The 14814-nt window shown below is 42.3% G+C and overlaps 1 protein-coding gene across 4 annotated transcripts in view; it reads right to left on the bottom strand.

The window, feature by feature from the left end:
- tcf7l1b (transcription factor 7 like 1b) overlaps nt 1-14814 on the bottom strand; it is a 611697-nt gene that overhangs the window by 28304 nt on the left and 568579 nt on the right. For 2 of the 4 annotated variants that reach the window (XM_048980053.1, XM_048980054.1), the window contains exons 2-4: nt 13770-13905; nt 13583-13655; nt 13362-13489 (exon numbers count right to left, since the gene is read on the bottom strand). In XM_048980053.1, coding sequence (XP_048836010.1) covers nt 13362-13489; nt 13583-13655; nt 13770-13904 — 336 coding nt within the window. In that variant the 5' untranslated portion in view covers nt 13905. Of the gene's footprint in view, nt 1-13361; nt 13490-13582; nt 13656-13769; nt 14767-14814 lie in introns of those variants that run through there. The other 2 variants (XM_048980055.1, XM_048980052.1) reach the window with 2 other exon arrangements.

Genomic DNA, 14814 nt, shown 5'->3' with positions numbered 1-14814 from the left:
ATGAACGCACAATTTAGCTGAATATTTGCAAAATTGGCACCAAAGCCTTCCAATCACAGCTGTCTTTAACCCTTTATATTTCCATACGCCACCACCTGTACACGGGAGGAGTTATTCACGGAAAACTGTCTTCCATGGACGCTACCCGTAGGGCTGAACGCTAATATGCAGGAGTAACACCAACAATCACTCATTTAATCTCCATATTATATACATTAATGCATGAACGTTTTTGGAAAATGTGTGCATTTTTCTCCGGATCATTTAGAAAGGACTACACTGTAATGAAGGGGGAGAGAATGCACACACATACATACACTCATGTAGAGTAATTCTACAGAATTGCCTGCCATCTTCTCTGCTAAATCACAAACCAATCGTGCAAGGCACTGAACACTGGCATCATTCACGGGGTTCCCAGACGCCTCAAAAATTCACAAAACCTCTCAAAAGCATAGCAGATATGAGAAGTCATTAATATATCCATATTAGTATTTTGTTGTAATACCAATGCAAATAAGAACAACAAAATTAATACTTGACATTTATGCGTATTTAACTGCTCTTATTCTGACGGCTAAGAGGCAAACCGACAATGTTAGACGTAACAATGTACGCCATCAAATCCTAAAGAGTTCATTTGGAAGAGCTTACACAGCTCTCCAAATGTATGCTTTAAGAAATCTGAAAACATTCCTGCTTAGACCGACACATTTTCTGATTTAATTTGGTTGCGATATTATCTGTTTTTTTTTTGCCCGTTTCATAAATCACCTGGTGCCTATAAAACAGCATATAATAAAAATCTAAATGCTAATGATTTAACTCCATCAACGAAAAAAAGGATCAATGAGCAGGAACTCTCCTTGGACATGAAGTGAAGCAGCAACCTTCAGGTGGACCCAAACCCTCACATGTGACCCCTGTCCTCTGCCTTCTTGGGAGTCAGGAACACAGAATTCTGATGAATAAAGTGCTATCATGTCCTTATACGAAAGATCATTTCTGACTTTCGTGAGTCTCAGGAGACATGGTAATTATCGAGGGCCACTGAGCTTACATGGAGCCAAACTCAAGCAAACAAAACACAAAATCATGTCTATCCAGCGACTCAAAAACAGAAGAACCTTTTCATCTAAAATGAATATTCCTCCTCCTTGAGGCATAAGAACCTTTCAACCTTTGCCGTTCATCGACGCGGTTTACACTGCTGCTCCGTGTCAGATCTCCTAGAAGCAGAAGGAACGGGCCACTTCAGCAACATTGCTTCATAATGACATTTACTAAATAACCCTAAATCAAATCTAATCTTCTGGATCCTCGAGAAGAAAAAAAAAACAGAAAAGAAGAAAAGTTGATGGTGCTGCAGAAACATAATGACATGAACTTTATCTTGAGGAGATAGAGTGACATTCTCAGACTGCCATGAGCCCACATGGCAAAACACGCCGTTAGCAAAAGGCAGCTGGTTTGACTTGATAGCGTTTAGGGTGCACTGGGGTGTTTTTTAGCTCTTAATGTTATATTAACTGCCCCTGTTTAGGAGCGAAACCATCCGTTTGGTTATACAAGGAGCTGGAAGGCTTCGCTTGCAAGCCTCACTAGATTTATGGCTAAATTTTTCAAGATACTAAATGCACACAAAAGGTAATCAAACCGCATAAATCTTATTTAATATTTCCACAGAGTTCACATCAGTAGAAGGTTTCGGTTAAACAACTGCATGCCTCTTCTCGATCTACAAACAATGGCTGAATACCTATTTTTTTTTTTGTAGCAGTCTGAAAATGCCTGTCTTCATTCTGGTTTGATTTGTCCTTGCCCTAGTTTAAATTTCCTCTGGAACATGTGGAGATCCAGATCGTGTGTTGTTTCTACTACAAAACAAGGAGTGCCCGACACTGTTGGGTGAGCGAAGACATCAGATTAGATAAAGAACCAGAATAGCCTATAGGTCTGGAAGACAGCCACACTTGAATAAGGTAAACAGAGGCCTATATATCCCCTAGCTTACAGCCCCCAACCAACTCTCTGCACAAACTCTCCCCCCACTGTAGCCCCAGGAAGCAGAGACTGCAAAGCTTTAACTGAAAACAGCTGTTCAGAATACCAGACTGATGAAACCCTATTTCCCCCGCAGCCCACCCCCCTCCCCTTTTCCCCTTGCACCCCTCACAATCATGTTTTATTAGCATGGAGTAAAGCATTTAGTGTTCATCTTACAAGAACTGCTGGTTCTTAAAGCGAACGAGCAGCAGATGGGGTCAGACAGCCTTGGGAGCATCCTCCAAGCAGCGAGGTGCCCTCCAGCTAGGAAGCGTGGAGGCAGGGGGCTAGATGTACACGGCACACCTCAAGAAATGGAACAAAAGCTGCCAGTGTGTGTTAACAGAATAGCAGGTAATAAAAGAGCAGTGCTAACTGTCACTTGCAGAGAATGTAAAAGCCAGTATCTTTCTGAATCAGACAGAAAAACACAATGTTGACAAAAACATCTATCATCGTGATGGGTGGCCGAACATTTCAATTTGACAGGTATGGTAACTTACAAACTCTGACTCGCAGAAGTCAGACTTTACATAAAAAAGCCACTCAACAGACAACGTAAATTCTAGACGGTAAATTTTACAGTCGCCCAAGGCATAAATTGTTCAGACAAGTCACTTATTGTCACCAAGCGGCTTGCATTTGGTATGTTCTTCTGTATTGGTTTGTCAAAAATGATTTCTACAGTGTGATCCTTATTTACAGGATTTTAATGGTACTGATAAATTTAGTAGAAAACATCCAATGATTTTTTTATGACAATGACAATGGGTCAAATGAAATAAGCCATATCTTGTCACAATCAAGAGAACCTGAGTGCACACACAGAACAGGAATCTGTATGTTCACTATAGTAACTTCAGTCATGGACTAGTACAATGCAGGAGTGTTAAAAGGGCCTTGACTTCTTACAAAAGCAAGGGGACTGAAGATTTGAAAACCGGAGGCCTAATCCGCTCCAGTCGCATTTCCATGCAAACCCTAACACATACACAGCTTAAAACCCTCAAAATGACTGCCGCCTTCCTTAAGACAATGCAGAGCATAGCAGTGGAGTGGAGTGGCATTGCATTATTATATACTTGGAAAATATTAGGATTTTACCCAGAGAGAATCAAGAGGTAAATGCTAAATAAGATGGACCGTCTCAAAATGTGGAGAAGTTACAGAGAGATCTCCACAAAATGGAACATTTCCTCTGCATTTGCCATTTCATTCTGTCCTTTCAGAAAAGTGGACGTTTGTTTGATTTGAGTTTGGGTTCTCCGGATAAACTGCTCACAAGAAGAAAAAAAAAAAAAAAAACTGGTCACATCTCATCCCATCAATTCCTGAGGACGGGCAGTCAAACGAGTGTCTTGGAGTGAGGAGCAGGATTTTCCTACCAGGAGGGGCCATCCATCCCCTAAAAGGGTCCCGGGATCCTCCTGATGCCCCCGATCCGGAGGAACCGGAGAGCAACATAAACAGAATAGCTAATGGCGGGCGAGCGAGCAAGAGAGCGGGTGGGCGAGAGGCACCGACGCCAGCCCCCGCCAGCCCCCACTGTCCACAGAGACCAAAGGAAGAGGAAGAGAATCAGGACTGGCACCGATTCACACGCTTTTCAAATATATTATGTACACAGAGACAAAAAAAAGAAAAAGGAAAATCCAGTTGACCTGAGGACTGAATCAGTACTTAACATTTTATCTACATACAAGGAGAGCAGTGGTGTCATATCAGTCACAGTCACCCACGTTCCGTTCCTTACATTTAGTCTTTTTATTATTAAGTACAGGGAATGACAAGCAGAGAAAGTTTCATTATTGAAAAGGGAACAGCGGAAATCACCGGTGCCCAGACACGCGAAACACTGGCATATTCACTGACCATGTCAATGCAGCATAATTACGAGATAAAACCACCGATTCACCACAATATATCATGTGAGAAGAGAGTGTGACCCCCCCCACCCCCCCTTAAGTGCACCATTTCCCCTCTGTGCCCCCCAGTCATTCACCTCCCCAAAAATTTGCCAGCTAGTTGACGCAATTAAAACAAACAGAATAAACTGCTCAAAAAAAATAAGTTTGTCAATAAAAGGCCTCGCGGTTGACGTCTCCTTCACAGGCAATGGAAGCTCTGACCGAGCGGAGGCCCTACTAGCCTGGCCAGCGGGGGAAGCCGTCTTTGAGTCATTTGTCATTATTAACATTTAAAACCTCGCTAACTTGCTGGTGTAGTGTAACATAGTAACACTCAGCTACTCCACTTCGTGCTTCTGGGCTGAGCATTTCAGTCTTCATTGTTAATTAACTTACTGTAGTTTTAACATCCAGCAACCACCGGTGACGGATTTTAAAACGCGCGAATGCTTGTTCATCAAGCCTTCCTGTCTCCCATCAGCCATATGGACACCTAAGAGTGGAAGTAGCCTAGTTTTAAGTTCATCAGTGTTAATATACATTTTTCTGAAGTCAAACTCAAACCACTGCGCAAACGATCAGTGCTTGATACGTACAGCAACCTATATGTTGTACATAAATATAATTTATGGGGTGATGCGTGACTTTGCGCCCGTGATCAGATGTTCGCTGGTTCGAGTCCTGACCCTCAGCGGAACAGAAATATCTCCGCTGGACCCTTCAGCAAGGCCCTTAATCCTCCAAAATACCCCAGGGGTGCCGGATTAATGGCTGAGCCAGTGCTCGAACCCTAGGCTTCGCTCACAACTGTGTATCTCCGATTGTCTCAAAGGACACCAAGGTGGAATACAGGAAAGCAAGCATTCCAGTGCACTGCTAATTGTGTAAATGGCAAGTAAAGAAAATAAAGCATTTGCTTAATCTCATAATTGCCCTAAAACTAGTGTGTGCACTCAAAGGAGGATAATGGGAACTATGGAAAAATGCTCACTGGAAATCACATGAGACCATTAACTACCAGCTGTGACAGACATTTCTGCGTGCAAGATTCGTAAGAAAGACGAGAGGACTTTAAAAACGTAACATTCCACAGCAGATTGAATTTGTTCACAAAACTTAAATAAGGCAAACGGTAAACTTTTCAACCAAGACGATGCTTACCAAATCGATCTAATACCACCATGAAAAGCCAGTTTACTTAAAAAAAATCTATGATCTAACAGGAAAGACAAAATACTCCCTTAAACTGACAGCAAAATGTAAAAAAACGGACAAAAAACAGATTCACACACTAAAAATGTAACTAAAATCAATGTAATGGTGGGTTGTGCATGTCAGACACACCTATAATACTGTACATATGCCGTAAAACAAATAAAAATTCTACATGTACTTGAGGAGCAGTCCCCAGCCAGGTATAAGGCTTCCGAAGATCCTACTCTAAGGCTGAAAGACATTCAAAGACATGAGAATTCCTCTGTAGCCTTCCCCACAATTTGTCATTTTTGACACGATGAAACATTTATACTTCTTAGTATAGAAATAACAAAACAGACTAGAAGGCAAACAAGGAAAGGTTATTTTCTGACAGTGGAGGTGAGGTTAAAACGATTGTTAAAATTAAAAGAATAAGTGAACAAAATACAGAAACATCACTGCTACACAAGGTGTCTGTTCCCCAATGCAGACGTCTTATCTCAACAACTGCAAATTGAATAGCAATTACAAAGAAAAGCACTGTTAAATACAACATATAATTGTAGTACATGTCTGAGAGATGCCATTTCAATCACTAACAAACAAACTGAAGATAAAGGGGCAGTTACTATAGATCCTGTCACAGTAACCTTAAGACATTTGTTTGAAGACAAAGATGCCAGTGTGCTGTTAGTGGACATCTTTGTTCTTTACACACTGCTTCTAAGCTCTATTCTTTTTCAGTTTTTTTTTTTTTTTTCAGAATACTTGCCTTTATTTTCCCCAATAATTCTCCTACGGTTCTTTTTCTCTCCCCGGCTGCTAAATCAAACGACGAGCATGCTGATTTATCTCCGCGTACCGTTTAATATGGAAGACATTCCTGAGCCATAAAAAGCGAGATTGCTAAATCATCTTGGATTAGCTTGCCCGCAGTTTTTTTTTTTTTTTACTTGTTATATTAAACTTGGTTAAAAATGTAAACTCTGTTTGCAGTTTCATTTATGAAAACATTGGCTTGCCAGCTTTAAGATTTCCTTCACAGACTCACATAGGGGCAATGCTGCCACAGCGAAAAAAAACCTGGACAATGTCCCCTCTGTGAAAGACGGCCGGCTCCACGCCTTCTCCCCCCCCCCTCTCTGGACGCCCACCCCTCCCCAGCCCAAACCCAGACTGCTGAACGTGTGGAAAAGGTCCTGCCTGTTGACAGGGCTACTCTCCTGTGCGCTGTTTGCTTATGCAAGGAGAGGCCCTATTACACAGTAAAACAATGCCAGTGTTTACCTTCCATTGTCTCTGGAGTCTTAAAATACCAAAACTAGCAGAAAGAGTGGGAAGGCGTCAGACAGACATGTGTGCCGATTCAACGCGTCGGACAATGCTGTTGCGTGATCTCCTTACGTCTCTGCGTTACCCTCCCGAAATCCTTAACAGCAGGATTCAGCACTCAGACAACAACCGAGGGACCCTTTCTTAACAGCAGTCCCCCCGAGTACTTTTGTGCTTAAAACCCATGTCACCATCTCACAACTTCCCCTATGGACGCCGTATAAATGTTACAGATGCAATACATGCTGCGTAAACAGAGGGGTAACTTAAATCAACAGGCCAAACGCTTCGCTGAAGCTGCAAGCTTATTCTTAGCACTTAAAACTCCGTGGCATTTAGCATTCCGGCACAAAGCGCCCAGCACTGATCACGCAGGAAGAAAAAGATTATATGGATCCCTCCGCAACTTGGAGCACCAATCAGGAGCCTCCAAACAGAAAACTGTTTCTTGACAAGTTGAACCCTTTTCTGAAGCGCTCTTTCACAGGCAAGGCTTAAAGGGAAGCTTAAGTCTTCATTGCAGTGACAGGACCTATACCTTTTAAACTACCTATAGATTCTAGTGGGGAAAGAAGCTTTGGGGGGGGGGGGGGGGGGGGGTACACACCGGGAAAGAAAACCAAATGAGGCCCGAGTGTGACCTAAACTTAGTTATGGGACAACAGTTACAGGTTTTTTCAAGAATAAATCCAGGTGCACAAAAGGACTAAGTGTAATCATACATCAGGAATCCACTCGCATCTGCGTAATGTAATGGAACTCATGGCGACAAAAATGGCTTACTTTCAAAAACTATTAATTCTACAGGATTCGCCCCATAATAAACAATACGTGTTAAAAACAGCACGGCCAGCTTCTTGTAGAACCTCGAAGATAAACAGCACTCCATCATTCCCAATAAGACACCGTGAGTGACTACTGGTAAGCCCGACCCGACGGCCTCCTGCCCAGGTCCCACAGATTAATCTGCCTGCTTGTGTGCCGTGCAGATGATTCCAGACACCAAAGCTACAGCTCTCTGCTAAAGTCTTAGGTAGTCAGAGAAAATGTTTAAAGGATCCTCACGTTGCTGTAAAAAGTATGAAATGTTAGTGTGACCATATGAAAACCTCCACTCAAACCACCCCCCGTACTTGCAGCAACCATCCATCAAAGTCATGCGTTTTTTGACACGACCACTAGCACACCTCGCATGGCTAATCAACACCCCACGGGCTTTTTAAAAAAAGTTTAATCAATTAATTAATTGAGCTGGTGGCGAAATTTAATAAATACATGTCTGATGTGCCCCTGAGGAGAGGTTTGGGAACTGAAGTTCATCTGACCATCTAACTACACAATAATAATTTTTTTAGAGAACTGAGGAAATTCTTAACTTTTTTATTGTGTTACTCTTAATTTGGATGTGCTCTAATGCTAAATTATCGTTTTTGTTCTGAGCAAACGTATACTTTCTACCCAGATAAACAGCTTAAAACATTTCCTTCGAGTGCCTAAGCCTTTTACACAGTACTGCATTTCTCCGAGTCTGTCATCACAGTAACCCTGAACCCATCCCAGTAGCTGTTTCATGGCACATTTTGACATTTCCCACAATCGCAGGGCTCCCTCTCCTCTTTCCATCATCGTACCATAACTTACACCCCCAGGCTAATTCTTCATTATACCTGGTGACCTCTGCTCATTAATCAGCAAACTAAGCCCCCCCCCCCCCAATCCCACCTTCCCCTCCCACTTCCTGCTTTTTATCATTTGGAAATAAGCTTACAGGCATCAGCTGTGGCCAGGTTCATCCCATGAAGGTGAGAATGGACCCACGCAACGGAACCGGATTTAAAGGAACCCAGATACCCTCGCAGCACCCCCTGAACTGAGCCCCAGATAAAGGCAGGATCGTCTCATTCCACTTTACAGTGCTGAGGGATCACCACATCCATTTCAAAATCCAAAATAATTCTTCTGATGTCTCATACCTCATCTCATCTTCAAAAGGGGGAAACGAGAAGTTTTTCACCGTCTTAGTGAGTTTTAAGTCATCCGCGGCAGAAGCGAGCGGCCATTTCACAACGAGTGATAATGAAACGAGGACGCAAGTGCAAAAGAACGCGATTAATGAGGGGAGCTTGTCCCAGTGACCCTGGGTGCCAGCGGATTCCAGGGTTTCCCTCTGTGCTTTACAAGCATGGCAGGCCACCAGGCCTGCAATTAACAGTGCTGTGCCGAAGCCTTCACTTAACAAGAAGCACTTCGTCTGCCATTAAAGTAACAAGGCAAAATAAATCATGAGTGGCAGCAGGAATGTGCATCACGGCTATATTATGTCTAAAATAAATTGTTCCCCCCACCGAACTCCTTCAAAAACGTTTGGTCAGAGATAAACTCTGATTTCATCAGTGCTAACGAGATTCTGGGGAGAAATTCTGGAATCTTAATGACAGATTTACTTATTCTGATGAGCTGTGTATGACAATGCTGGCTTTTTCTTTAAATCTTGTTGACAAAAGCTGATTCTGTCAACAAAGGCAACCAAGGGAGACCCAGTAATCACATCAGGGAACAGAGAGCAATGTATTTCGCTGACAGTCACATGGTAAGGTTAGGGTTACTCGACAAACACAGACTTGATGGAAACTGCTGTCTCGAGACATACAGGGAGGACTTTTAAAAAGACTGAAAATCCACCCATGTTGCAGACAAGTTGGAACCTTTTGCGGCTTCTAACACCACTACGCTAAACAAATGGCCTCCACCACTGTTTAACTCGGGGGGGGGGGGGTGTACATCCACCAGTTTAATGTAAAACTGATTCGGTCACTATTTCTCCATTTCGTCTGTTTGAGCGATTCTTTTAAATTGCACATGGACTTCTGTACATCAGAAAGGGAACCATTATATCTTGCTTTGTTTCCTTGGATTAGACACTGGTCTTTCTGGGAGCCGTTTACCTATCCCCAATAAACATAATATTTATCTTGTTAAATCATGTGACTTTTACCCCAACCCTATTACTTATTTTATAGTAATTTTACCAAAAAGCCTCAATTTAAATGCCTCAGGATTTCCCTGGCACCCAAAGCCCCATTCACTCACCGCATTTCAGAGATTAATATGCGGAAAGCAACAAAGACCTGCAAAGTTGTTCCCGGTGCAGCTTGCACAGCGCGAGACGCAGAGCTGGAAATCATTAAAACTCTCTGGGGTGCAGGTCAGAGCGCAGGAGCAGCGGCTGATTAGCCATGCTGTGCCGTGTTAAAGAAATGCCACTTTTGGCACGTGAACGAAACACACCAGCACTGGAGACGGCAAGGAGTGAATGATCAGCCTAACAAAAATTCTTAGAAGCAAAAACAACCCCGTATACAAACTGCGTGTGCAGCTTCAGATCAGTTTGGCAGAACAAATATTTTAACAAGTTTCTGCCTTCCAATTCGTATTCCAAGGGGACAACAAATTGCACACGTTTCCTACCCAGCCTGCCGGGTCTACTTACTTGGTAAATAACAAAATTATATCAGGATGTCATTGCCCTGTTATGTGTTTTATGGTACCAGGAGACACTAATTAAAAGACAAACTGAGAATGACTCTGTAATGAACAAGCCTCCGTCAAAGTGTCCAGAACTTCATTCTCCTTTAAGGACCTTCTCCCACTGCTAAATGGTAACATTAAGCCTTTTCATTCTCCATAAATTTTTGACAGGGTCTAACTTCCCTTTCTGCACTCTTTGGCTCCCTTTTTCCATCACAGCAGAGTACAAACAATGCTTCTGCAGTTCCTCGTTCTGCCCTGCTATGTAGAAGGGTCACGGAGGAACACAGTGGGATCACAAAAGAATTCACTCAAAATGTTTTTTCCCTTCACAAAGGGAAAAAAAATATTCCAGGTCCTGCAATCAAACACCATTTGGCATTTACATCTGCGGGCGGAAGCAGAAGAGAGACTTCATTCACATTTATTTGAAACTTAAAAAACTTAAACTTTAAAATAGGATAATAAACAGAAATTAAAACCAGGGATTAACTACAAAAAGATCGAAGCATTTCATATGCTTGACCGTAAACAAAATTCATAATGGAGTACATTCTATAATAAAGATATTGTACTTAAACATAAACAAATTTCAAATAAAAAGTATGTATCCAAATGTTTATTTGACCTGAAACACTTCACAATAAGCTGACTGTATATCCATTTACAATCGCATGTCATACGCACTTAATTGTAGCAGTAGTATACAGGTAGGCTTTCACAGAGTAACGCAAACGTGTAAAGGTACTCACAAGGCTTTCACACATTATTGTCAAAATATATATTGCACTAATAAAGGAGTCTTGGGTTTCTAGGAAGACTTACAAAAATGAGACGCCTCTAGCTAGCCAAGGTGCTCAGGGAAATGCAAACAGACCTGGAAATCCAGATCATATTCTGGAATTCCCATGCACCTTTCAGCTACCATGACAAAACTCCTATACCATGAAAGAACAAAAAGATTCCCCCTCCCTGGTACACACCTTGGGCGTAGAGGGTAGCCATTAAGTTAATGAGCCCCAGTGGGGACCTCCAATGGAGCCATCATGTGCCTGCTTAGAATAACAATGGTTGACTAACACCTCTTTAATTGAATGAAGCGCAGTGCAAGGGAGGAAGAGTTGTTTTGGGACAGTGGAAAGAGATAAAAAAAAAAATATGGGGAGGTGGGGGAGGGGTCATTCTTGTCTCATTTGCCTTTCAGTCTAACGCTTGGCTGGGTCCAATCGAATAACTTGCTTTTTAAGGTGAAATGGGGATTGCAGGAATGGAAATTAACTCTAAACAATATTCTATTAGCTAGTTTTACAAAGAAGTCCTGGCGTTTAATGAAAATCACAATTTTCAATGCGAGGTTCAAAAAAAAAAAAAAAAAAAACACTAGTGGGACGTTTGGAATTTACACTCCCCATGCAAACACAAAGTACCACACACATTTGTATTTCTTCAATGAGACGTTTCTTCACATTGACGATTTCATATTCAGCCATTTCCCCAAATCCCTTTTAGAAAGGAGTCTGGCTGGGGCAGCCCGGACGGATTGTTTACACAAACTGGAAATTCAGAGGAAACTAAGAGGAGAACCTATCAGGATAAAGCCTCCTGCAGGTGGACGAATCACAAGGCTGTTTGCAGAAAGCCATACATTACGGTCACGCTTCCAGCCCCAACTTCTGACATTTGTTTAATTTGATTTAAACAATTCAAAATGTACACTAGAGATTTACTGTGGACTGTTGACATGAAGTAAAGCTCTTATTTACCAGAGTGCTCAGGCTGTCTTCTTATAATGTCATGTTTCATACATTTGTAAGAACACTTAAGGAAACAAAGAATTGTAGAAAACTACCAATAAATAGAAAGACAGATTACATTGTCCATAGTTAAGATAATGTGATACGAATTTCAGTTCTAGTTTTTTATAAACAAAATCAAACAAAAAGACACTCTTCCAGCTAATCAACACAAACAGGTACATTACAAAATATTTAAAGCAGCACATATCACTATCTCCAATTCCAGGTTAACGAGTAGACCCCATCAGCTTTTTTCCCAAGTGTGCCTGACAGCTGAACTGACCACTGTTTAAGACCCAAACCCCAGTTAAACCCAAATGTAAAATCCTTGTGGAATTTACACTTGAGTACAGCAGTAAAGCGATTTGCACAACTAAATAAAAACTGTGCACATCTGTGGCAAGCACAGTCACAGAGAACAGGGGGATTATTATGCTGGCCCCTTAAAAGCCGTAACAGGCAGCTGTTTACATTTTACAATTGTAACTGACAAGACTCATCATTTTAGTTCACAACTTTATTTGCAGTACAACCCCCCTTGTGTCTGTGGGCTCCCATTAGGTTTATTGACTCAAGTAGGCCAACAGGCCTTTGGCACTATATATCTACAAAGCAAGTCTGTCAGGGTGAGCAGCGCTAATTGAATATGGGAGAATCAACTGCCATCGACAGATTAAACATTTTCAACTGGGGAAACCGGCAGGGGTGATTGTGCAGTGTTGTTCCCGACCTTATTTATCCTTGTCTTTGAAAAACATAACAGATAAAATTACTGGTGTTTACTGGTGAGTGGTGACAAATTTAAAGTGCTATGATAAAGTTCCCAACCAACACCCAGTGAATGTCAAAGCAGCAGCGTTTCTCTATGTTTAAAGCTGTGGTACCGTGTAATTACAAGGAAATACAGTACGCCTACATTCTCAACCATGCCCGTCTTAACCAGGTGTATTTCCAGCAATAGGTATCAGGTCAGCGGCTCCACTGTTATCATAATGCGCTACTGCTTGTTAAGTACCACGGTCCCAGCAATAATAACCAGTAAATAATAAATATGCATACACAAAGAAAACAGGCCAATTTTCCATACGCGAATGACATTTATCTGTATATATATATATAAAAAAAACTTTTCTCCAACATGAAAACCCGTCCAAACAAGTAGACTAGATCACTGGGTCTATTTCCACGATGAAAAAAGTTTTTAAACGGACAACAGAAATTCAGTTGTCTCTCGCCACGAATAATAAACAAACAGGTCCAGATTAACCGATAACTCATAGGAAAGCACTGAATAATAATTACATTGTATGGAAACAGTCGGCTTAGTGGGAAGGGGGGGGTCATCAGAAATGAACAAAAGGGGGGGGTCCCGCTTAAGGGGTCACTTGAAGGGGGACGCGACGCTCCGCTGCCAACTTTTTATCGCGCGTCCAGAGAGCCCGGGACCGCGCAGGTATATAACAATAAGAAATAACACACAATGACAATAATAAATAGTCACAAAGCTACAAACACAAGGCAAACACGTGGATGTAGCCGGGTAAATGTCACTCACCGTCCGGGCACTGGGGGACAGGGACCCGTTGGATAGGTAGGGGTTGGTGAGGTCTGGGATCATCAAGAAGGGGTAACCGGGATAATGGGGACTCTTAAAAAAGCCCCCATCTTGGTGTCTTCTCAGTGCTTTAGGGGGAGAGCATGGGGGGAAAGTTAGGAAGGGCTGATAAAACAATGATCGGGAAAACTTCAATCCAAAAGGGAAAGATGTATCGTTACCTTCGCTAAAGTCGTCTCTGGCTTTCTCGTAACTTTCTGAATCCGATCTCGGTTGGGGACGTCGCTCTGCTTGCTGACATGCATAAAGACAAAGGACGGGAGCATATTAACAGAATTAATTTCTTGTCAATATCAAAATATTGGCATTTGGGGGATTGCAAATATCGTTCGAAGAAGTTATCCTCACCTCCGAGTCCGAAGAGCTGCTGTTATTTTCCGACTCGTTCACTAAAGACGATTTCACGTCGTCCAGGTCCCTCTCGGCCGAGACGTTTTCGGATATTTTCTCCTCCTGTTCACCTTCGTCCTTGAAGGAGATCATCTCATCGTTCGCTCCCAGATCATCCCCACCGCCTCCGTTAAGTTGTGGCATTTTTGCAAATAAACGAGCAATATTATCTCCCCCTTTTAAATAATGACAAAGATACGGCTGTTTGTACAATCCACGGCGTTCGCCGCTTTACCAGAATACTGTGGTCTTTGATTAAACTTCTGCGATCACTTGTTAAAAGCCAAAAAACTATTCGTCTTACTCTTGCCAAACTTCCAAAGCTTCCAAACTCAACTTTAAATGCATAATAAAAACGTGCAGTTTTCCATGGCTAAAACACGCTAAACATTCCGATAATCCACCCGAAAAAAATACAAATCTTAAATGCAATGAAAGCAGTTAAACGAAGCGAGGATGACGCGAATATGCAGGGCGCTTCTTGGCTGCTTTTTACGCTCCGTTTGGGTGTCGAAACGGTGCGGCGGGGCTCGGCTCTTTCCCGTGAGTCGCGGAGGTAGCAAGAGGCAAGAAACGGTGCAAAACTCTCCGACTAATCCGAGTTCATCCATTAAGATCCATCCATGCGTTTTCTGCTAGACTTCGCAAAACATATGGTTTGGGGGGAAAAAGATGGACTGAAAAAGTTCAGCGCCGAGGCTGCAAACGCATGAAGAAGAAGGGCGCACTGAAAAGATTACAAAGTTTCTGCGATCAAGTTTCCTCCGGATCCTTTACTTATAACTCGCAGCTCATCGTATCCTACTTTCCAAAGTATTCTAACGTTTAACAATAAAAGCAGGACCGATCTTCTTTTGCAGTTTAAAAACACTGCATGTTTCGAGACGAAAAAAAGCAGACTGCCCCCTTTTCTGTTTCGATCAACGAAGAAATGCGCAGAGATGTTTAGTTTGGTTGCTGAAGTGGAAGGAAGAAAGGAGAAGGGTTGATTAAAATGCAGAGG

Source organism: Brienomyrus brachyistius, chromosome 2 (assembly GCF_023856365.1).
Source record: "Brienomyrus brachyistius isolate T26 chromosome 2, BBRACH_0.4, whole genome shotgun sequence".
NCBI lineage: Eukaryota > Metazoa > Chordata > Actinopteri > Osteoglossiformes > Mormyridae > Brienomyrus > Brienomyrus brachyistius.
Note: the sequence above shows the minus strand (reverse complement) of the source record. Positions and strands in the feature narration are given on the sequence as shown.